This window comes from Octopus bimaculoides, chromosome 2 (genome assembly GCF_046866305.1).
Source record: "Octopus bimaculoides isolate indiv1 chromosome 2, ASM4686630v1, whole genome shotgun sequence".
Classification (NCBI taxonomy): Eukaryota; Metazoa; Mollusca; class Cephalopoda; order Octopoda; family Octopodidae; genus Octopus; species Octopus bimaculoides.
Window position 1 is genome coordinate 90,957,253 of NC_142929.1, and position 25,080 is coordinate 90,982,332.

At 35.4% G+C, this 25,080-nt stretch overlaps 1 protein-coding gene across 7 annotated transcripts in view; it reads right to left on the reverse strand.

Annotated features, from left to right (window-relative positions):
• Positions 1–25,080, reverse strand: part of LOC106874430 (1-phosphatidylinositol 4,5-bisphosphate phosphodiesterase epsilon-1) — a 1,217,386-nt gene that overhangs the window by 172,262 nt on the left and 1,020,044 nt on the right. For all 7 annotated transcript variants that reach the window (XM_089347149.1, XM_052978429.2, XM_052978428.2 and 4 more), the window contains 2 exons: positions 16,940–17,086; positions 7,468–7,948 (listed from right to left, as the gene is read on the reverse strand). In XM_089347149.1, the coding sequence (XP_089203275.1) occupies positions 7,468–7,948; positions 16,940–17,086 (628 nt within the window). The remainder of the gene's footprint in view (positions 1–7,467; positions 7,949–16,939; positions 17,087–25,080) is intronic.

The window sequence follows — 25,080 nt, forward strand, 5'->3', positions numbered from 1 at the left end:
CAAATTTACTCATCTGGCATGGGCTATCAGTAGACTCTTGCCCAAAACCATATGCTTGAAAAGCATGTTTCTTAACCATCTCTTTGCCTCTATATATTACAAAGGTGGTCTGAAAAGTTCATAGGCTGACTATGAAGGAGTGATGCTTGACCTGTGAAATCGTGCATGCATTAATTTCAACTCATCTTGTTAATAATTGCATTGTTTCTGTCCAGGTAAACTGAGATCTGACTGTTCAAAGAAGACTTCAAAAGTAACTAGTAGCGACTTCTTTTGAAAATCGACAAAATTCGGCATCATTGTGTTATCAAGTACTTGCAAAAAAAGGGTTTAGCCCCCAAGGACATTTATGCTGACATGGTCGCTACATTAGGAGATGACACTCCAGCTTTATCAACAGTGCAAATGTGGGCAGTGGAATTTAGGAGAGGAAGGGAGAGTCTTGAAGATGACCTAAGGTCTGGAATCCAGCAACTGCCACTAATGTGGAAACACTAATTATATTCACCATGTGGTGATGAATGACAGGTGACTGATATAAGTCAAATAGCTTATACTATAAGCATATCCCATGAAATAGTTGAGAATATTCTGCACTATGAATTTGGCATGATAAAGATTTCTGCTTGGTGGGTGCCTTGTCTTCTGACACCTGATGAAAAGCGCAGCAGGCTGATTACTTCACGGGAAAATCTGATATCGTTTTAGGCAGATCCAGCTGGTTTCCTTGAACATTTCTTAACCCAGGATGAGTGTTGGGTTTATCACTTTGAGCTGGAGACAGACAATCCATGCAGTAGAAACACACCTCCTCGCCTGCTCCAAAGAAGACTTCCACCACAAAGTCCTTGGTTTCAATGGCTGCTCTGCATGACTGTGACTTTGAACTGGTTAATCATCATCCCTATTCTCCTGATTTGGCCCCATCTGACTACCATCTGTTCCCAACATTAAAAAAAAACATTTGGCTGGGAACCTGTATCGCAGTGATCACAACGTCCTATCTATTATTGCTACTAGTTACTTTTGAACAGTCAGATGTCAGTTTACCTGGAAAGAAACAATACAGTTATTAATAAGAAGGGTTTAAATTAATAAATTAATGCATGCAAGATTTCATAGGTCTAGCATCATTACTTCATAGTCAGTCCATGATCTTTTCAGCCTACCCTCGTAGTTAGAAATTATGGCCGCAGCTCTGAGCTGAAACTTTGAAAAGAAAAAAAAAAAAAAAATGAAAAGATATGAAAATTTTGATTTTCCCTATACAGATTGGTATGTATGATTTGTGTGTAAGTTATAGTATAGTTCTAATGTATATTAGTGAATAACATATTTAGAAGAGATTATAATGATTTACATGTTTTAATTGTGCTGAATATATTGATATTTTGACAATGTACAATCATTCTTTGTAGACCTAATACAAAAATGTGGTTTCTACATTCCCAAATAGCATTTGATCATTTTTCTAAGGTTGTTTACCATCAATAGAAAAAGTAATCCTGCTTTGGGTGTCAAAATCACAACTCTATCCATTGGACAAGAGATGAGGAAAATTCTCCTGTTGTGTTAAATTGGATTTCACTGTCCAGTTAAGTCTCCACTCGTTATCAATTTCTAGTGCTTTGTATTTCGTTGTTTGTTTTTTATGTTGTTTTAATGTTTTTACATAGATGAGGAGGTTGTTAGGTCATTTTGGATCCTTGGTGGAGTTTGCTGTAGGGTTAGATATAATCTGATTCTTGCAGCCTGTAAATAATTATAGTTTAGCATAGTCAAATTGCTACTATAAGGAAAACTGAAACAAGTACACACATGCACACGTGCACACACACACACACACACACATCTATGTATCAATAAATAGATAGCTTGATAAATAAGTAGATACTTATACACCTGTGTATGTATATGTGTGTATATATATATATATATATATATATATATATATATATTGGCTTCCGTAGGATTTTTGAGTGAGATCGTTGCCAGTGCCCCTGGACTGGCTTGTGCGGGTGGCACATAAAAGACACCATTTTGAGCGTGGCCGTTGCCAGTATCGCCTGACTGACCTTCGTGCAGGTGACACGTAAAAGCACCTACTACACTCTCTGAGTGGTTGGCGTTAGGAAGGGAATCCAGCTGTAGAAACTCTGCCAAATTTAGATTGGAGCCTGGTGTTGCCATCCAGTTTCACCAGTCCTCAGTCAAGTCGTCCAACCGATGCTAGCATGGAAAGCGGACGTTAAACGATGATGATGATGATGATGATGATATATACATACATAATACAGGCATATAGTCTTATAATACATACACAAGTGTGTAAAAGCAGATGTTAAACAATGATGATATATATGTATGTGTGTGTGTATATGTATATATATATATATGTATGTATATATATATATATATATATATATATATATATATATATATATATATGCGCATATAAGTATGTATGCATGTGTGTCTGCATATGAATTCAAGAATATATCCCTTTACACATAATCATCTTTATATATATATATATGTATGTGTGTGTATGTATATATATATATATATATATATATATATATATATATATATATGTATGTATATATATATATGTATGTATATATATATATGTATGTATATATATATATGTATGTATATATATATATGTATGTATATATCTTTATATATATATATATATACATACATACATATATACATACAGAAGCTACAATAGCCCATTTCCTGTCAGCTCTGATAGATATGTCAAACTGTTTAGTTTTATTTCCCTTGACACTGACAAAGCAGCTTTACAGAAATTGTATTATAAAATACAAGATTTAGTGACATGATGGATGAGCATCACAGATGGCTGATTCATTAAAATGCAAGCACACCGACCAAAACTTTAACTGTGTTCCTAGCAAAAGCTGTTATTCTTTTGCTTAGCTGTAAATTGGCACTATGATGTGATATAGCTCACTGCTATTTGAGGGTTTAGAGGAATGTTCCTCGTGCTGCATAATGATGTGCCATATATATTTAGCTGATTTCCGAATTCAGCCCCTCATATGATATAATCTCTGAGTTGAAGACTTCTCTCCGTTTATTGAGCTACGAGGGTGAGGTGAAAAGTTCATAGGATGACTAAGAAGGAGTTACCACCATACAGTAATTATACCTGGTATGTATTAAATTCAACCTTTTCTGATGCTAACTGCATGTTTTCTTTCCAAATAAATCCACATTGGATAAAGAATTGAGGACTTGGAAAAGTGGTACTAGAGATATTTGGCCCCGTAGTGTTATCAAATATCTGCAGAAAAAGGAGTTAGCTCCCAAGGACATTTATGCTGATATGGTTGCTACATTAGAGGATGATGCTCCAGCTTTATCAACTGTGCAAAAGTGGGCAGCTGAATTGAAGAAGGGTAGGGAAAATCTTGAAGATGACCCAAGGTCTGGACGTTCTGTCACAGCCACCACTCAAGTAAACATCAAAGTGTTCACAACATGGTGATGAGTGACAGATGTTTAAATGTTAATCAGATAGCTAATGGGAACCTGCTTCACCAGGATGATGCTCCTGCACACAAGTCTGTGGTTGTAATGACTACTGTGTGGGACTGTGACTTTGAACTGGTTGATAACCCTCCATATTCTCCTGATTTGGCACCATCTGATTATTTTCTGTTCTTCAGTTTGAAAAAAACTCTTGGCTGGGAGGCGGTATCAGACCAATGATGAGGTCATATCTGCTGTTGAGGACTTTTTTTGAGGGTCAGGATGAGGGCTTCTATACCATGGAAGTCCAAGCGCTGCAACATCGATGGAATAAGTGTATGGACTGTATGTCGAAAAATAAAACACATTTGGTCAAGTTTGACCATTGCATCATGGTCAGCTTATGAACTTTTTGGCCCACACTTATGTTTAGAAGTAAATATGGAGGGGTGCTGAAAAGTTCCTGGCTTTAAGGATATTGTGAAAGGTCTGGTTGGAGGCCCAACTTTCTGAGTTCTTTTGCAGAGCTTAAAAAAAACTGAAGAACTACAACAATAAGTGTGTGAATCTGAGAGGGGAATACATTGAATAAAATCATAATTAACTGATCCTCCAGCATTTTCTTTCACACAAAACCAGGTACTTTTCAGCACCCCACTCATATATTGTGGGTGGTATGTATTCACTTTGAGATTGCATATAATTAAGACACAGCTGGCAATTTGTTACCTCGCTGCATGCCACTTGCTTCATAATAACAACATTATCATAAATTATTTAAAGTTATAATGAAATTATGAAATGGTACAGGGCTGATAACATAATTACAATTATAGCAGAGACATTAAGACTCAATCCCAACCTGGTACATGCTGCATGTGTTTTAATTTTCTCTTCAAGCCTGTTTTATATTCAATATATAAAAGTTATATATTTTAATGCAACTAAATCTCATTAATAAATTTTATATTTCTTCTCCAATATTCTTTTTTACAATATATATTGTAAGAATATTTTGAGAACAACAGAATTTACCTTAGTCATAAGGACCTACTTCATGTTCCCACCTTTACTATTTCTAAAAGACAGGTTGTTTTTAAGTTATTGCTTGAAACATATTCGTTCTACATCCCTATACCAGAGTTTTTCTCCATTTTTCAGATATTTAATCCAGATATGATAAAAGTCTTCATTGATTTAAATAGAATTTTAATGAAAAATAAAAATGAATATATAAAAAGTAAAAATACCCAAAGTTTGTTCAAGAAAAACTATTTGTTATTTAATTTTAAGCATTTTTATTAATTTTTGATTAACAGCTTGGATAGTGATTTTCAGCCCTTTTTGTCTGATGCCCAACTTTAATTTTCCAAAAAAGATATGCACTGCACCATTAACTAACAAAGTTAATATATATATATTAAAGTCCAGCAATAGGCACAGGAGTGGCTATGTGGTAAGTAGCTTGCTTACCAACCACATGGTTCCGGGTTCAGTCCCACTGAGTGGCATCTTAGGCAAGTGTCTTCTACTATAGCCTTGGGTCGACCAAAGCCTTGTGAGTGGATTTGGTAGACAGAAACTGAAAGAAGCCTGCCGTATATATGTATATATATGTGTGTGTTTGTGTGTCTGTGTTTGTCCCCCCAGCATCGCTTGACAACCGATGCTGGTGTGATTATGTCCCCATCACTTAGTGGTTCGGCAAAAGAGACCGATAAAATAAGTACTGGGCTTACAAAGAATAAGTCCCGGGGTTGATCTGCTCGACTAAAGGCGGTGCCCCAGCATGGCCGCAGTCAAATGACTGAAACAAGTAAAAGAGCAAAAGGGAGTAATACCGGGGAAGGGAATAGGTCAATTAGATTGACCCCAGTGCTCAACTGGTACTTATTTTATCGACTCTGAAAGAATGAAAGTCAAAAGCATCCTTAGCAGAATTTGAACCCAGAACATAAAGCTGGACAAAATGCTGCTAAGAATTTGGCCTGGCATGCTAATGATTTTGTCAGCTTGCCATCTTGAACACACATATATTCAAGTGAAGTTTTAATGAAAACTTCATTGCAAGTTTTACTCTCTTGTTATTGGCTTATTTTCCATTTCTGAAGTAATCCATGCCCCACCAAAATATTTTTATGCCCCACTGGTGGAGTGTGTGCCGGACCTTGAGATATACTGAGCTAGCCTGCCATACACATGAGTTTTAACAAAGACAGGAGCTGGAAGGGTTTGCCCAGAAGGAAAGAAGAGGTTCTAAACAAAATGGAGACCTGGCTGGAATACTTGTAGCAGCGTAAACTTTGCTAAAGGCACCAAACGGTGCCAGATGGTGGCATTAAACTAGGTGATGGATTAAGTCTCCCTCCCAAGAATGTTTTAAATTTGTATATGCACTCAGTTGTCTTTTGAGATACATAATTTAAATATTATAATTTTTATGATAGTAATTTTGACACAAGGCCAGCAATTTTTAGGGGAGGCAGAGAGTGGCTCATATGAGCCCCAGTACTCAACTGGTACTTACTTTATTGACCCTGGAAGGGTGAAAGGCAAAATTGACCTCAGCCAAATTTGAACTCAGAATGTTAAGAGCTAGAAGTGATGCCTTTTATTTAACATTCTAGTGATTCTGCCAGCTCACCTTAATAATAATAATAATAATAATAACAATGATGATGATGATGATGATGATAATAATAATGTTTTGTTTTGGTAAAAAGATGGACAACAACAAATATTCTGCTCGATACCACAGGTTTGCTTGTGAGTTGTTCGACCTTAACCAGTTGAGCATGCCCCATAGTGACTGATGATATGTGCATCTCTGATCACAAGCAGAAGTAGTAGGGGAGCATCATAGCCATGTGTTGAGAGGAATTCTTTGGGGTTTTGAATAATTCACCTTTGGAAATATGGGTGTTTTGCTTAACACCCTTAAAGAACCTTATTCAGGGACCTTTTGAGTGGGATGGGATACTCGACCTGAAGAAAATTCTAACTGGGCCCCACCTGCAAGATTATGCATTGTTTATCTTGATATGTAATCTCTATATTGTGCACATATGTTTGTGATCCATGTGCCTGGTGTACCCTTATCAGACAGGTAGTTATGATTACTGGGCTTCATATATTTTACTCTAGTGTCACTTTGATGGCATGCACTGCTCTCTCACTCAATAGTAATAATAATAATGATAATAATAATAATAATGATAATAATAATAATAATAATAATAATCCTTTCTACTATAAGCACAAAGCTTGGATTTTGTTGGGAGGGGACAGTCGATCACATCAGGTTCAGTACTCAACTGGTATTTAATTTATTGACCCCAAAAGAATGAAAAGCAAAGAATTTGAACTCAGAATGTAGCGATAGGTGAAATACCACTAAGCATTTCATCTAGCACGCTAACAATTCTTCCCCCTCACCACCTTCATAATAATAATAATAATTTTCTGTCTCATGAAAGTGGTTCTGTCTCAATATAGGAAAACCTGTAGGCTTCGAACTCTCAAGGATTTGTATTTTTTCTTGATTCCTACTACATGAATCTTTAAAAAATATCCTCCCTACAAGACAGTGAGGCAACACTTAAGCAGCTTGCTCTGCTACAAATAGTGGCCAATTTGCAATTCTATTATGCTACTGTGAAAAAAGTAATATCTCATTCAGTAAAGTAGCCTTAGCTATTGCTAAAATGACAGTGTGATCTTAACTGGAATATTTTTAATTACAATTGAAACCTGAAGAGTTTATGTTGCTGTTATTGTGAAACCCTAAATCAAACTTGCTTTAGTAGAACTGCCGTCATTATCATCATCATTTAACATTCATTAAGTAATAATGATGATGATAGTTCTTGAAAAACAAGTTTGATTTGGAGTTATATCATAACACCTCCAACTTTCCACACTTTCCAGTTTGAGACAGTTGAAAAGAAAACAAGGAAAAGTTCTTACCCATGTCTTTAGTTGATGGTTTGTACATGTGATAGTCATAGGAAACTGTTTCTTCAATCTCTGCAAGTGTTTTGGTAATGGCAAACTGTTCAAATAAATCTTTTAAATCCTTACGACAGCGTAACTCAAATGCTTTGAATAAATCCACAAAATCCAAGAAAGACAATTGTGTTGAATGTGTGATAGCGATTGATCTACTTTCAGAAGAGGGAAGACATCTGCCAGCATTGAGCGATCGTTTCCGTCGCCTGGAATGGTAATGCTCTGTAAAGCTGTATGTAATATTCCTTGATCTAAAGCCTGGCAAATAGTTGGTTGTTTGAATTTGGTTTATCACTGGGTCATTCAAGAAGTTTTTACTGGGTTCAGATTTTGATTTACGGGTTGGGCTAGGAGTTTGCTGATGGCTGTAAGTAGCTTTTGATGTTGACTCACAACTACTAAATGTGCTGGAGCTGCTTGAACCTTTGGGACTGATATCCTGCTCAAATAAAATTGACACAGAGAAACAGAAAAGAAATATCAGAAATTTTTAGACATTCAAATCTTTGAACAGATTTATTTTCCATATGTATAAGTCGATTTAATACAATAAACGATGTAGTAGAAATTGTAGCAGAAAACTAACATCATACATTTACATATATTTGTATGTTTATAATTATACTCATTTATTCTTTTACTTGTTTCAGTCATTTGACTGTGGCCATGCTGGAACACTACTTTTAGTTGAAGAAATCGATTCAAGAACTTATTCTTTGTAAGCCTAGTACTAAATCTATTGGTCTCTTTGCCAAACCACTAAGTTACAGGGACGTAAACACACTGACACTGGTTGTCAAGTAATGGTCAGGGGAACAAACACAGATACACACACACAAATATATACATATATATATAACAGGCATCTTTCAGTTTCTGTTCACCAAATTGACTCACAAGGCTTTGGTCGGCTCAAGGCTATAGTAGTAGACACTTGTCCAAGATGTCATGCAGTGGGACTGAATCTGGAACTATGTGGTTATGAAGCAAACTTCTTACCACATAGCTACGATATATATTCATATATGTAAATATATGTATGTATACATACATATATGCATATGTGTATATTTACATGCAAATATATATACCCCCACCACACACACACACACATATATGTATATATACATAGACACATATGCACAGACATATTTTTATAATTAATATAATCAATCAGATGATATTAATGTAAATTTCAGATAAATTCTTGTGAAAATACATATTGAAATGGATGAAATCTATAATACTGCTGACCTTAGAATCATCACACGTTTAGAGCTGATTTCAACAGCTCCACATATAAAGGAAGCTCATACATACATAAATATGTACATACATACATACATACATACATATGTATGTACATACATACATATGTATGTACATACATACATATGTACGTACATACATACATATGTACATGCATACATACATACATGTGTACGTACATACATACATGTGTACGTACATACATACATACATATGTACATACATACATACGTACATACGTACATACATACATACATACATAACTTTATTACCAGTTGTTCTGATATATTGGTGGTCACAATGGGTTTCCATTCTGACCTTCCTTCTTTTCCATTTGGACCCAAATGGTTTGACAAAATCATCTTCCCAGTGTCTAGCAATCCTTCTGAATCATCTTGTCATATATCTATCTATCTATATATATATATGTATATATATGTATATATACATTCATTGTAATGATGAAGTCAAATCAAAGATCATTATTTAGATTCACTTCATTATTATAACTTGTATGACTCAATGCCATTACAAACTAGCTGACCCAAACTACACTTACACAGATATACTAACAATGATTTGGAGTAGTTTTCTTATATTTGACCAGTATCAAAATTTCTGGTACTGTGTACTGTTTCTTAGCATAGCACTATATAAATATATATATATATATATAAGTCCAGTGTGTGGCATTATTCTGTAGTAATATATATATATATATATATATATATATATATATAATTGAAGAAATTGGAGTCAACAAGAAGGGGTATGGCTGGACATATATTTTTTAATCACTGCAATTGTTTCAATGCAACTTAGTGCTCCAGGTGTGCAAGTACAAGATTATACAACTGTTTCCCTGCCTTATGAGATTTAGTTGTTTCCTCAGGTGCATATCCGAATTTGTGTGCATGTGGGTATATGCATATGTATGTGTCTAAATAAATATAATATGTATACAGTGGCGGACTGACTAGATTGCCAGGTTCAACAATGGCAAGTGGGCCCCTGTGCCATTAGAATCCATACATGGGGGGGGGGGGGGGCCCATGTTAGTATCTAAGGGGCCCATTCCCCTAAGTTTGAGAATTTTTTATTCACTCCTGGAAGAATGCATTAATTATTTCAGTCTGGCTGTGTTTGTAGACAGTTGAAAAGAATACTTTTAACAAAAAAAAAAAAAATTAAATGATAGCATTGTAGATGCAGGTGGGCCTGCTTAGTCTCCTGGCAACCAATATTTTTAGACCCTGTCCGCCACTGTATGTATATGTGTACAGGTGTATATATAATATGTATTATATATATCTATGAGTATTAATAAATTCAAAAAAGGATAAAAATCTTTTACAAGAATTTTATCAGGAAGCCAGTGTGTAAAAAAATTCATAAGGGAAATTAAATGTGTTTATTTGGGAAGTCCAGTGTGTGGCATTATTCTGTAGTAATGCCCCTATATAAATATATCTATGCATAGATATGTTTGTATATGGGTATGTGTGTGGATATATATCTTTATATGTATGGGTGTGAGTATGTTGGTGTGCATGTGTGTATATACATGTGTGTATATACATATGTATATGTATGTCTAGATGCATATATATATATATATTTATATATATATATATATATAAATATACAACATATATATATATGTGTGTATAATATATATATATATATATATATATATATATATATATATATATATATTTACATATTTGTTTTGCAAGATTTTTTATGTGAAATCGTGTGTTGAAACAGATGTTGTTGTACTTGGGGATGGTCATATTGCCAGTTTAGCCAATAAAAACACACGCACTGTATATTTGGTGTTAATTTTTTTTTTTTTTTTTTTTTTTTCAGCTTTATATTACATTAATCTTAATCTTAATCTTATTTCGGCCAGAGTTCTTTCGTCACACTTCTGTGACCTCATCAGTGGTCCTTTGTTTCCTTCTTTCTTATGTGTGTCTCACCTTGCTAACTATCAGCCATTTTGTATTCCTATTGTATGTGTCTACGCATGCGTGTCCTTCAATGTGTCTGTGTCTTTTGTAAGTGCATGTGTGTATGGGGAGTGTCTGTATCACCTATATTCTCTGTTAATACGTGTTCGTTTGTATTAGTTTTTATTTATTTATATGTTCATGTGTGTGTGTGTGTTTTTTTTTTTTTTTTTCTTTCATGTGTTTAATTAAATTTTGTTAACGTATGTAGTATTTAATTCCATTTGTTTATCTATGTATTGTATTATACTTTGTTCCTATTATTGGTTTATGGGTAACATGTTGTCACATGCTGTGGTTTGTTAGTGGCGTATGTTAGTGTTCCATTCTAGTTTCCTATTCAGGCTAGGTTTCCCTTCTATTATGTGTGTAGCTTCAGTAATTTGTCTAAGTGCTGCATCACTGCTATGTGTAGATAAGATTTTAATTTCTATGTTGTTGATTGAGCCTCTATGTTCTTGCTCAGCGTGCTGGTACAGAACTGATGAGTTCTTCCCTTCCTTAAGTTCCCTCCAATGTTCGTTTGCCCGCTCCCCTATACTCCTTGCTGTTTCGCCTACATATGTCGTTGTCTTATTTCTGCATCGTCCCTCTGTACATCTTATACTATAGACCACATTTCTGGTTTTGCAGTTCGTTTGTGGGCTAAATCTACATACGATACAGTTCCTATCAGTGCAGGGGGTTCTACTGAAAGGGTATGTTCTACTGATAAGGGATTTGATAGGGTTGCCTGGCCTTTCAACAACCTTAATTCTTAGCTTAAGTTTGTCTAGGGCCCTTCTAAAGCGGTACGCCAGTTCGCCTCTAGGGGTGGTGTCGACGAACATGACGCTTTGGTACTTGTGGCTATTGTACCATGAGCTTGCCTTCCCTATTTTCTTCTTAGTTCTTTCTATGGTGTTCCATGATTTGCTCCTATAGAGTGGGCAAATCCCATTCCTATCGTTGCGTTTGATTGTTTCAAACTTCTTCATAGCTCCTTTGTAAACCCTGATACTTTCTTTATGGCTGTAACCCGAGAACTGCATGCGGTGGACGAAATGTTGTATATGTCTCTTTAATTCTGTAGGGTCGCACATGCAGGAGACATTTCGCATTACTCTGACGAGGTCTGCCATCAATATGTTGAATTTGGCATTGTCCGCAATAGCCGAGTTCCGGTGGATCAGGTACTTGGAGGCCATAGGTTTTGTATAGTGTGAATGGAGGATTCTGGTTTTATTGTTCTTAGTTTCTAGCCAGAGTTCAGTATCTAATACAGGTAATCTATGGTTAGGGTGTTTAGTAGGGTAGTCTATCGTAACTCTAATACTCTGGTGGATGGAGTTAGCTATTTGCTGGATGCTCTCCATAGTCTTAGTTTCTATTTCTATTTCAGGGGTACTCTCTTGTGGGGGTGTCTTTACCACTAAGTTGATATCATCGACATATCGAGAGTACACATTCACGAGTATGGAGTTCTGTGTCAGGCGTTCCTTAAGCCTTCTGTCCCACCATACCATGAAAAGATTGGCCACATCACCGGCGATACTAACCCCGATGGCTGCCCCCTCGTCCTGGGCGTATAATTTGTTGTTAAATTTAAAGGTGTGGCCTTTTAGGGTGACCTTTATACTAGCTCCTAGTGCATGTGCGATCATTTTCTTTACCTGGTGGATATTAGTGGGGGTCCGTATGGCTCTGGTCCATCCACTCCATCTCTCTATAGGGGTCTTCCTAGCCATAGAGGTAATTGTGGGTGGTCTACCTCTTAGACGTCTACTAGGGCAGAAATCTCTAAGGTCGTATCTATCTAGATGTATCTATCAAACGCAACGATAGGAATGGGATTTGCCCACTCTATAGGAGCAAATCATGGAACACCATAGAAAGAACTAAGAAGAAAATAGGGAAGGCAAGCTCATGGTACAATAGCCACAAGTACCAAAGCGTCATGTTCGTCGACACCACCCCTAGAGGCGAACTGGCGTACCGCTTTAGAAGGGCCCTAGACAAACTTAAGCTAAGAATTAAGGTTGTTGAAAGGCCAGGCAACCCTATCAAATCCCTTATCAGTAGAACATACCCTTTCAGTAGAACCCCCTGCACTGATAGGAACTGTATCGTATGTAGATTTAGCCCACAAACGAACTGCAAAACCAGAAATGTGGTCTATAGTATAAGATGTACAGAGGGACGATGCAGAAATAAGACAACGACATATGTAGGCGAAACAGCAAGGAGTATAGGGGAGCGGGCAAACGAACATTGGAGGGAACTTAAGGAAGGGAAGAACTCATCAGTTCTGTACCAGCACGCTGAGCAAGAACATAGAGGCTCAATCAACAACATAGAAATTAAAATCTTATCTACACATAGCAGTGATGCAGCACTTAGACAAATTACTGAAGCTACACACATAATAGAAGGGAAACCTAGCCTGAATAGGAAACTAGAATGGAACACTAACATACGCCACTAACAAACCACAGCATGTGACAACATGTTACCCATAAACCAATAATAGGAACAAAGTATAATACAATACATAGATAAACAAATGGAATTAAATACTACATACGTTAACAAAATTTAATTAAACACATGAAAGAAAAAAAAAAAAAAAACACACACACACACATGAACATATAAATAAATAAAAACTAATACAAACAAACACGTATTAACAGAGAATATAGGTGATACAGACACTCCCCATACACACATGCACTTACAAAAGACACAGACACATTGAAGGACATGCATGCGTAGACACATACAATAGGAATACAAAATGGCTGATAGTTAGCAAGGTGAGACACACATAAGAAAGAAGGAAACAAAGGACCACTGATGAGGTCACAGAAGTGTGACGAAAGAACTCTGGCCGAAATAAGATTAAGATTAAGATTAATGTAATATAAAGCTGAAAAAAAAAAAAAAAAATTAACACCAAATATACAGTGCGTGTGTTTTTATTGGCTAAACTGGCAATATGACCATCCCCAAGTACAACAACATATATATATATATATATATATATATATATATATATATATATATATATATATATATATATATATATATATATATATATACACACACACACACATGGATATATATGCATATGTATGTATGTATGTATGTATGTATGCATGTATATGTTGGAACATTGAACCTTAAAGGTCAGCTAAGGGTAATCACATGTGTAACCAACCATGAAGAACAAATCAGCAATACAAAGAAATCAAATACCAAACCCTTTAAAATGGCAACCACTTTAACAGTACCAGAATCAACACCTCACTGCATCTACACATTCAAAGCAGTCTGCCAACAGCCCTTCAGCAACAAAACATCCTGATAAGTTAACTGTCTACTACTAAATTCAGGCCTTGACAGACAGACAGGATGTCTCCTCCTTGTTTACTCCAATTTCTTTGATTACCTATTCACACATGACAGATGCCCAAATACAAACCTGGAAGTATGCATAATACTACTACTGGATAGCATAAAGTAAATCTGAAAGTGGACGAGCTCTATACTGTACTCTACTATGTTCTCTAAAGAACGTACCATAACTATATATATATATATATATATATATATATATATATATATATATATATATATATATATATATATATATATATATATATATATATATATATATATATATATATATATATATATATATATATATATATATAGTTATGGTATATTCTGTTAAGAATGTAGTAGAGTACAGTATATGAGGTATGATCAATAAGTATCCGGACTGTTGCCATAGTAATGAAGCTAAAGCACTCAGAGTAAAGCTGCTTGGTACAGATTGACCTTCGACTCTGCTGTGCATGTACACTAAGTTTTAATATTGTAACTCACTTCTGCTGTTTACAGCAGTTCTTGGAAGGAACGTGTGTAGTGTATGATCATTGCATTGACCATGACAAAGTTGTCATGGCGATATCTGCTGAGAGGCTCACACAAAGTTGCAGAAAGTGTATGGAAAGCAGTGTATGAGCCTGTTCAGGCAGCGTTAATTTGATGGAGGGAATGAGTTAATGTAAGGCACATACATTTGATCACTATATACATTTGTGCAGGTTGTTTGGCAAAAGCTAAATGTTCATATGTTGTTTTCGATGGGAAAGTCCATCAAATATATATATACATATATATCACTGGCTCAATGGTCAATATATTCCTCCTAATATACTTACTCAGTTTCCAACTACTGCCTTATTGCTCACCTACTTATTATCTATCTCTGTCCTCTTTACTTAAATATGCTATGTGTGTGTAGGTGTGAGTGGTGCATATTTAAGTATGTAAGTACTTGGAGGTATATATAAGCATGTATTCATTTATCTATAAGCAGATGCTCACACACACACATAGACCAATATTCACATATGCACACTTATTAGCCAACAGAAGTTTGCCTGTATCTGTGTTCATGCATTTATACATTAGCTTATACAAAAATGAGCATGTACTTGGCAATATAGATGATATTGTGCTTAAATTTGCATATTCAAATACAAACTTCATTATGTGAACAATAGATGAAGTTTGCTAAGAATAGAAGCAAAAGGAAGTCTATACCCCCCACCACCACACACACATACGCCGCAGACAAACACATACATATAAATGAAACATATTGCAAACTTAATTAACTTTTGCAATTCAATTATTTAGTATTTTAATTTAATTATTTTTCTTTTCTTTTTCAGTATAACAACATAAGGATATAATTTTTATTTTGCTTATAAATTATTCAGTAATATTTTGAATTTAATTCAGAATGAAAACTGATAGGGTGTTTGGTCTGTGTGAAAGAACTTCCATTAAGAAAATAATGTTAAACATGAATTGATAAATAGACAAAGTTATTACATTTAATTAATTTAGAAATTGCAGATGAGCAAGATGATAAAGTATCACGCATTTATTTCAGAGTTTAAAAATATTTCTCCTATTACACCAGCACTGTATCAGTCTATTTAACTTTCAAGTGGCCAGTGGTATATTCCACCGTAAGCAACAACTGCATTAGTATAATATTGACAGCAAGTCAACAAGGAGCCTCTACTTGGTCACTTCATCTACTAGAAATAGCAGCTTTATACCCCTTTAAATGTTTAACTTAATGCTTTAGAATAAGAAGGACATTTTGATAATTTTGTTCTAAATATACTGTTTATGAAAAAGAAAAAAAAAAAGTTTTAAAGGCCTTTACTGGAATGCTTTTGATTATAGGTCTTCTTGTTCAAGGCAGATCTAGGACTTAGAAAGAGGAAATCAATAAAAGCACTCTCTGTTGACTTTTGTAGGTTTGCATGGAGAAAAAGTAACTAACTGCCATAGGACATATAATGGCTGTGAGGTTAATGTGTTTGATTTCAAATTATACAGAAGTTCAGATTCTACTACCATAGCTATTAGGTTGTGCCAATCAGTGGAAGTTTGCATGATTGGACATCATCATTGTTTTAATCTCCAATTTACAGGCTAGTATGAGTCAGTTGAAATTTGTTGAAGCAAATTTTCTCTGGCTGGATGTATCTTCTGTCATCTCATTAACCCTCACCTATTTTCAAGCAAGGTCATATTTCCTTTAGTCTTTCAAACATGAGCAGCACAATCGCTGGACATGATTTCACTGCAGATTGCAAACAAATGGCACTATATATGACAATAACATTTCTTTACAACCTCACACAATCTTAAGACTAAAAGATACACACACACGCATACAGACATATCATTGTCTTTTAACATCTGACATTGATTGTATAATTTAACCGGATCCAAATGGTCTGAAGACTACATCATGCTCTAATTTTGCTTTGGCATGGTTTCTATGGCTGGATGTCACCATGCAGACTGGGAGGCTAAGTTCCCTTTGGCTAAGTGAGTCTACAGTAGAAAAGGACATGTATTGCCCCTGGAAAATGTTTTCTCAGACAAAAACCACAACATCATGCCTTTCAATAGTGCATATATATTTAGTATGATACACAGATTACAATTTTAAACATGCATATACTTATAAAGGTGGTGAAAGAGAGAGAATTGGATGAAGATGTTGACAGAAAAGACAGGATATTTGAAAGAAAGAGAGAGAGAGAAATATTTTTTAATGTTCAGAACCTCACTTTGGAGGAAGCAATTCCTGAACTATGTTTTTTTTTGAAAATTATTGGTCCACCAAATCCTTGAGTTCCTTTCTTTGAAGTTACTTGAGTTTCAACAGAATTGTTCACATTCTGGGTACCACTTGACCATCGCCTGCCACCGAATGTCTAAACAAAGAAAACAATAGAATTGTCAATTAAATAAAAATTACATATATATATATTTGACTTTTGCTTTGTAGCATATTTAAGAATTTATATGCTGATGTGTGTGTGTATGTGTGTATGTGTGTGTGTGTGTGTGTGTTTCAATTTTACAATGATGCCTGACAATGTGGTTTGGTTATTTTGCTTTATTATGTAATACAGGTGGTGTAGAGAGGACAGACGTTTTTGAAATGGCTATTACTCAGCTCCTGCAGGAGGAACATATGTCTGACAGGCACCATTCAGTCTGTGGTGACTTAGCATTTCTTTTCTTTTCTTGTGAAGTCATGGTGCTGTGGATGATAGAGCACTGCATGTTTACCTACAACAGTTACATGAAGAATAACAAGTTTGTCACAGCAGTTTCAGCGCCACTTCAACATTCACCAAAATCAGCATAACACAATCTTATGTTGGGTGAATGCACTTTGTACAGAGGTACACTAATAAATAGGAGACCTGTGGGTACACCACGAATGGTACAGACCCTGGAAAATGTGGAATGCATCAAACAAGTCTTGATACGGAGTCTGAATCATTCTGCTCAGAAGCATTTCAATGAACTTGGCATTGGTAATCAATTGGTGAGGCATATTTTGAATGATGACCTGCATTTCTACCTGTACAAATTGGTCATTGGGCAACAGTTGAAACCATTGGACTATGCACAGTGGCTTAACTTCGCATGTCAGATGGAAGCAATTTTTGAGGTAAATGACAACCTCATCTTGTTAATGAGTGATGAAGCTCATTTTTATCTCAAATGGCATGGTAAATCAAAAGGACTGTCATTACTGGGCACCTGAAAATCTGAAAGTACTGCACAAAATACCACTGCACAGCCCAAAATTGATGAACTTGTGTGCTGTTGGAAAAGCTACTGTAATTGGTCCTTACTTTTTGAATACAATAATGGAAATGCTGCTACTGTAAACTCCAAGCATTACATCAAGATGATAAACAACTTCTTTGTGCTGAATTACAACAAAGATGAATGTCTATTCGATGTGTGTGGTTTCAGTAGGATGGGGTGATGGCCCACACAGCCAGAGCATCAATGGACATTCTTTACCCTCTCTTCAGTGACTGCCTCATTTCTAGGTTTGCTGACATTCCTTGGCCCCCTCGGTCCCCCAATTTGTCCATGTGTGATTATTTCTTGTGGGGAAACCTCAAGGCACATGTGTATGTGCATAAGCACCATACAGTGGATGATTTAAAGGAAGTTACTCACGTGGAAATCACCCAAATCAACAGAGCAATGCTGGAGAGAGTGGAGGCCAACTTCCAAGAATACCTTCAGAAATGCATCAATGAAAGCAGACATCACATGATAGATGTTGTTTTTGACCCTTGATTTTGACAAATGCTAATTCAATACAAACACATTGATGTCAATCTAAAATTAATGATTTTGTAAATTTTTCAAAAACGTCCATCCTCTCTGCCCCACCCTGTATAAGCAAGTAAGTAACCATTCAATGGAAGTATGGTGTAATATTATTGAATAATCAGCTCCATTCATATTCATTTATTATTATTTTATATACATGCATATATATATATATGTGTGTGTGTGTGTGTGTGTGTGTGTGTAATTATTTGTAGGATTTACTTGAATCAAAGTATTTCAATAAGGACACCGATTTAGGGTTGAGATCAGCATATCCATGTATATACCGTATACAAACATTCCTGTATATATCCATGCATATATGGACATGTCCAAACACTTGAATATACATGTACATGAACGTATCCATATAAATATACATGCATATGAAATTATATAGACATGAACACTGGCATACAATTTCATGATCCACTGTGAGTTCCAGATCCACTGTGAGTTCCAGATCCAATGAAATGTAAGTTACATGTGTGTGTGTGTAAGTCATCTAAGAGTCCATAAGTCAGATAAAAATGCACTTGTATATCTGTCAATAGAGTGGGTATATTATCCGAAATGTACAATATTATATATCCATTATGGGCAGTCTTACCTACCAGTTTTGCACTAGCAATTTAACGGAGTGTTAGTTAACAATCTGGTTATATAACCCTGTGCTATTCAGAGGTAGTTGATATGGAATGAAATATGAATGAAATATGGCCATATTTCATTCCATATTGGTTACCTCTGATGAGCGCAGGGTTACATAATGAGATTGCTACCTGTATTGTTGTGGCCATTCCTGATGAGTGGATGACAAGCCCAGACCACTTGAGCTTGTGTTTCTTTATTGCATAACAAGTTCTTCATAAGGCCCTATTGCCTGCCTTATTCTCCTTTACACTTCCTCATTTGTGACACAGTCTCGATATGATTTTCCCAAATGTCTCTTGAAGCATTTCATTGTAGCAGCCTGGTTTCTTCTTTCGATTTCTACTGTCAGTGTCCATGTTTTGCAGGTGTACAGGAATATTAAGATCACTAGTGATCTCATTAGCATAATTTTGGAGCTCAGTGATATGTTTCTGTCTTTCCACAGTGTTCTGAATTTGGTCAGTGCTGCTGTTGTTTTGGTAATGTTTTCAGCATGGTGAATATTTTTCATAAAAAATTAATCACAGCACTAAACTAAGTTTCATTAGCAGTTAGATTTTTTCCCCTTGTAAAACAATTCTACTGATTTGGTTTCAAATGGAATAACAAATGCCAGTGAAGCTGCAAATTTTAATTTTGATTTTCTTTAGAGGCAACAAATTCTACATGTAGTTGTTTCAATCAATGTTGTGTGTGTGTGTGTGTGTGTGTGTGTGTGTGTGTGTGTGTGTGTGTGTGTGTGTGTGTGTGTGTGTTTGGTTTACTTTTGTTTCAACACATCATTAAACTCTATGGACAGAAATGCAAATATTCAAAATGATCCAGCATGGAAGATGGACATTAAATGATGATGATGATTTTAAGCTTTTTAATCACCCACATGCACATTCACACATCCACACACACATGTACACTCAAACACGCACACACACATGCACATACAAGTTCAATTTACATGGGAAGATCTTTGATGGGCCTTTCGTCACTTTAGATTTTCATTTGTTATTTTTCTGTTTAAATCGGTCATTGACTTGATTTTATTCATTGCCAAACTGATGGAAACAATTTGTTCCTACAATTTTCAATATAGTCTATAAACACACAAAAACATGAACCCCCCCCCCCCACACACACACAATATATATATATATATACACAATATATATATATATATATATATATATATATATATGAATGTATTTTACTCACAATACTATGGAGACTAATAACACTCAGTGAAGATTGATTTTGTTTTTGCTATGCTTTTTATGTAATCATTCACCATCAATAGCTCCATTCTATCTTTCAATGTATTTTATTGTAGGTTAAAAAATTATTGTGGATATTGTGATGGATGAATGGAGACATTTCCATCTCTTCACACATCCATGCATACATATGTGTATATAATATGGCTGACGTCTTTTACATTTATTAAAGTGCCACATGCATATTACTATCACTAAATATACTCATAATATAATCCTATAAACTGGCCTTCACCAGTAACAATGATATATATTTATGAATATAAGTCTGTGTGTGTGTGTGTGTGCGTATGTGTATGTGTGTATCACACATGTATGTACATACGTACTTATGTATGTATGTGTGTATATATATATATATATATATATGTGTGTGTATAGAGTGTTAGGTGTCATGGAACCTCACCCAAAAACCAAAAACAAAGTTCTCCTCTTCAAAAAAAACCCCCCAAAAACATCTGTTCTACATAAATGAACAAAGCCTTGTGAGTTGATTTGGTATACGGAAACTGAAAGAAGCCCGTCGTATATATGTATATTTATATATATATGTATGTATGTGTGTGTATATGTTTGTGTGTCTATGTTTGTCCCCCCCAACATCACTTGACAACCGATGCTGGTGTGTTTACATCCCCGTAACTTAGTGGTTCGGAAAAAAAGAGAGTGATAGAATAAGTACTAGGCTTACAAAGAATAAGTCCTGGGGTCGATTTGCTCGACTAAAGGCGGTGCTCCAGCATGGCCACAGTCAAATGACTGAAACAAGTAAAAGAGTGTACTGTTTGTACATTCACAAAATTTAATTTGATAAGTTTGAGAAATGAACCAAAGCGCTCATAATAATAATGAAGAAATAAAAAATTTTTTCTAACATTTTGACAAACTTTTTTCTCAATATATATAAATATATATATGTAAAGACCCCCTTTGGTCATGTATAATCATAGGATTGCACCTAAAATGTTTCCCTCTAAAGCACAAGTTTCGGCAAGGCTGTTTGTAAAAACCAGCAGTGCCCATTTCTACACCTGAGTGAAGTGGAGCAACATGAAATAAAGTGTCTTGTTCAAAAACACAACTCACACCTTGGTCTGAGAGTCGAACTCACAACCTCACGAGTGTAAACCTGATGCTCTAACCACTGAGCCATGTGCTATATATATATATATACCTTATCTTTTACTTGTTTCAGTCATTATACTGTGACCATGCTGGGGCAGTGCCTAGAAGAACTTTTAGTCAAATGAATCAATCCCAGTACTTCATTTCTTTGCTAAGCATGGTATTCTATCAGTGTGCTTTGCAGAACCACAAAGTGCAGGGACATAAACAAACCAACACTGGTTGTTAAGTGGTGGTGGGAGACAAGCACTGCCACAAAGACACACACGCATACACACACATAATGGGCTTCTTCCTGTTTCCATCTACCAAATCCATTTACAAGGCTTTGGTTGGCCTGGGTTGAAGATACTTGCCCAAAGTGCCATGCAGTGGGACTGAACCTGGAACTATGTGGTTAGGAAGCAATATATATATATATATATATATATATATATATATATATAATAATAATAATAATAATAATATTAGGGACAAAATCCAAAATTACAGGTAAAAACTCAATTAAAATCAATTTATAAAAAATCAAAATTAAATTAAGTTTTACAGGGTAAAATATATAGGGAAATATCTTATGATATTTACTTTGTATTATCTTATACTCATTTATTGTGCTTTTAATTATTAATTTTTCTATATGTGACAGTGGATTTTCATCGATGAGTTCATGAACCTTGGTTCTTTTCCCTAAAACTAAAGTCATCTAGAAGTCCATAACTCAGGTAAAAGATGCACACATATAGCTTTCAATAGAGTGGGTATATTATCTGAAGTATACAGTATTATATATCCATCATGGCTGATCTTACCAAACGATTTTGTGCTACCTCCGATATCATCTACCTCTGATGAGAGTAGAGTTATATCATTGGATTGTTATCTGACAATCCATTGTACCCCTAGGTTGAAACTGTTTGGTAAGATCGACCATGATGGATATATAATAATACTGTATGCTTCAGATAATATATATATATATATACATATGTCTGTTATTTATAACTCCTAGAAGGAGGTACTTCTTATCCACTCTCTAAAGCAAATGGAGCTTTGGTCTGGAGGATCTGATGCCATCAGATGGTATCCAACAATCCTCATGTTTCAATCCTGAACCATAACACTCTCCTGTTGTTGGGTCAGCAGTGGTTGCCAAATCACTGCTCATCATCTCCTCCTGGTTTCCAGCTTAACTCCTCACTCTTGCTCCATAACCAGCAAGAAGCTCTTTCTGCTGCTTCTCCCATCCTGTGCCCAGCAACATTTCAATCTTTTCCCCTCCAATGTCTGCAAGCATTCTCCACATCGACTAGATAGGCAATCCCCTACATCGAACCCCGAGTGGGAAAAACCATAACCACCATCTCTTCTTCCCACAATCCTGCAGAAGGCTTTCATACTTGGCATGATTCCATTCATAGGCCTGATCGTACCCTTCTTCCCATGGGACTATAAGCTCAATCAAGATTATTTTCCTTGTCTTTTCAGACCACAAAACTACATCAGGCCTCAAGGTTGTATGGATAACCTGGGGAAACTGCATCCTTTTTCCCCGTTTACTTTCATATCCCATGATTAAACTCCCATGTAGAAAGCTATTTATCCTTTTTGCTGTTCTTACTGGCTTTTCTCCTTCTTTCACAAACTTGACTGGGGCTGTTGTCTTTCCCTGCTGATGGAGTTTCTTGAGCCTTCTCTGTTCCAGAGTATGAGCTAGTGTTGCAAGCTCCTCGTCATGGTGTCACTTGTATTTCCCTTATATATATGTACATACACACAAGCACCCACTTAACTACTTGTGTATCATCATCAATTGCTAAAAGGGCAAAGGAGTTGTGTTACAGACTGGCAATACAGAGATATCAAGTTATTAAAAAGACTTATGAGTGTTAGACAAAGAATTATACTACAATCATTTAAAAGCAGAATCCGAAGAAATGCAGATTAGCCTTGTTCCAGGAAGAGGTTCAACTGATCCATCTTCCTAGTGATACAGTTGTAAGGGATATACTTAACTAAATGTAAGCCCCATTATGTATAATTTGTCTGCTTAAAGAGAAACTGAGAATTTCATGCTCTGTATTCTGTTGGTCACTAAGGATGAATAGCACGAGAGAGCTATTTAAGACATATACAGAGACATAGCAAGGTGAGAGTCATTACTGAGCTTAATGAAGAGTACAGAGTGCAGGAAGAGGTCTATCCCCACTTTAATTATTATTGTCCTCTGGATAATAAAAGAAGAGTTTAAGGCTAGATGCTTGTGGGAACTCCTGTATTCTAATGACTTAGAAGATTTAGAGAAGAAGATTAAAGGTTTAGTAAGTAGAGAAGATAATAGGAGCTTGCTTCTATCAGACTATGCTCAATATGTAGAAAAGAAGTAGGGGGAAATTCTATGCAGTGTACCTAGCATAAATAATGGGACACAAAAGATTTAGTTGGATCACATGCATGCTGACAGAGAAGGTAGAGTTCATAAGCAGCAGGTGCACAGGAGTTTATAGTAGCAATGCACAGATTAAATTCCTTGAATTGTATAGAAGGCTCACTAGAAGTAGTTGATATATTTTGTGACCTAGTGGTTATAATAAGTAGAGAAAGTGGGTGTTCTGAAATTGTAGTAGATAGAATAGGCAAAAAGTGAAAAAAGTTCAGGAAGCTAATACTTCTGCTAGTAACAAAGGGCTTCAATTTGAGAGTAAGTGATGATGTTCGTGTGGTTGAGATGCATAGATGTATGGTAGTAAGATGCAGGCATTGAACATGAATGACTTGTGCAGGTTAAAGAGAAATGAAATGAACCAAAGAGAACTTTTAGTTTTGCCAAGGATATGGCAATGTCTCTAGTGCTAGAATCATGATAAAATGCACCCAGTATTTGATGCTAGGGAGAGCATGCAGTCATATATATACTGTGTTGGAAGTGGAACATAAGAGTGAGACCTGTCCCTCCAGGCTATCTATGGGGGTGGGTGCCACCAATAAGAAATGATTTGGGCTGCAACACTCATGTGACTCTTGCTAGATGAAAAGTCGTTGTGAAATGATGATGATAACAGTATATATGTATTTGTGTGTGTGTGTGTGTGTGTGTGTGTTTGTGTTTGTGATGTTAAAGTTGACAATTTTTCCATTACTTAAAGTTATATGTCAAAGAGGTTCCCATCAGGTCACAGAACAATAAACCACAAATGTCTGGAATAAATACTATGAAGCACTTTGTCCAACATTAACCATTTTAACAATCCAGTGCCATCTTATTGACTATAGAAAGCTGAAAACAAATTTGACCTTGGTGAAATTTGAACTCTGAACCTAAAGATTCTGGACAAATAACATCCTGCCAGTTCAGAGCATTCTTATATATATATATATATATGTATATATATATATATATATATATATATATATATGTATATATATATATATATATATATATATATATATATATATATATATATATATATATATATATAAATGTTTATATATCCATCCATTCACCCTCTATTCCCTCT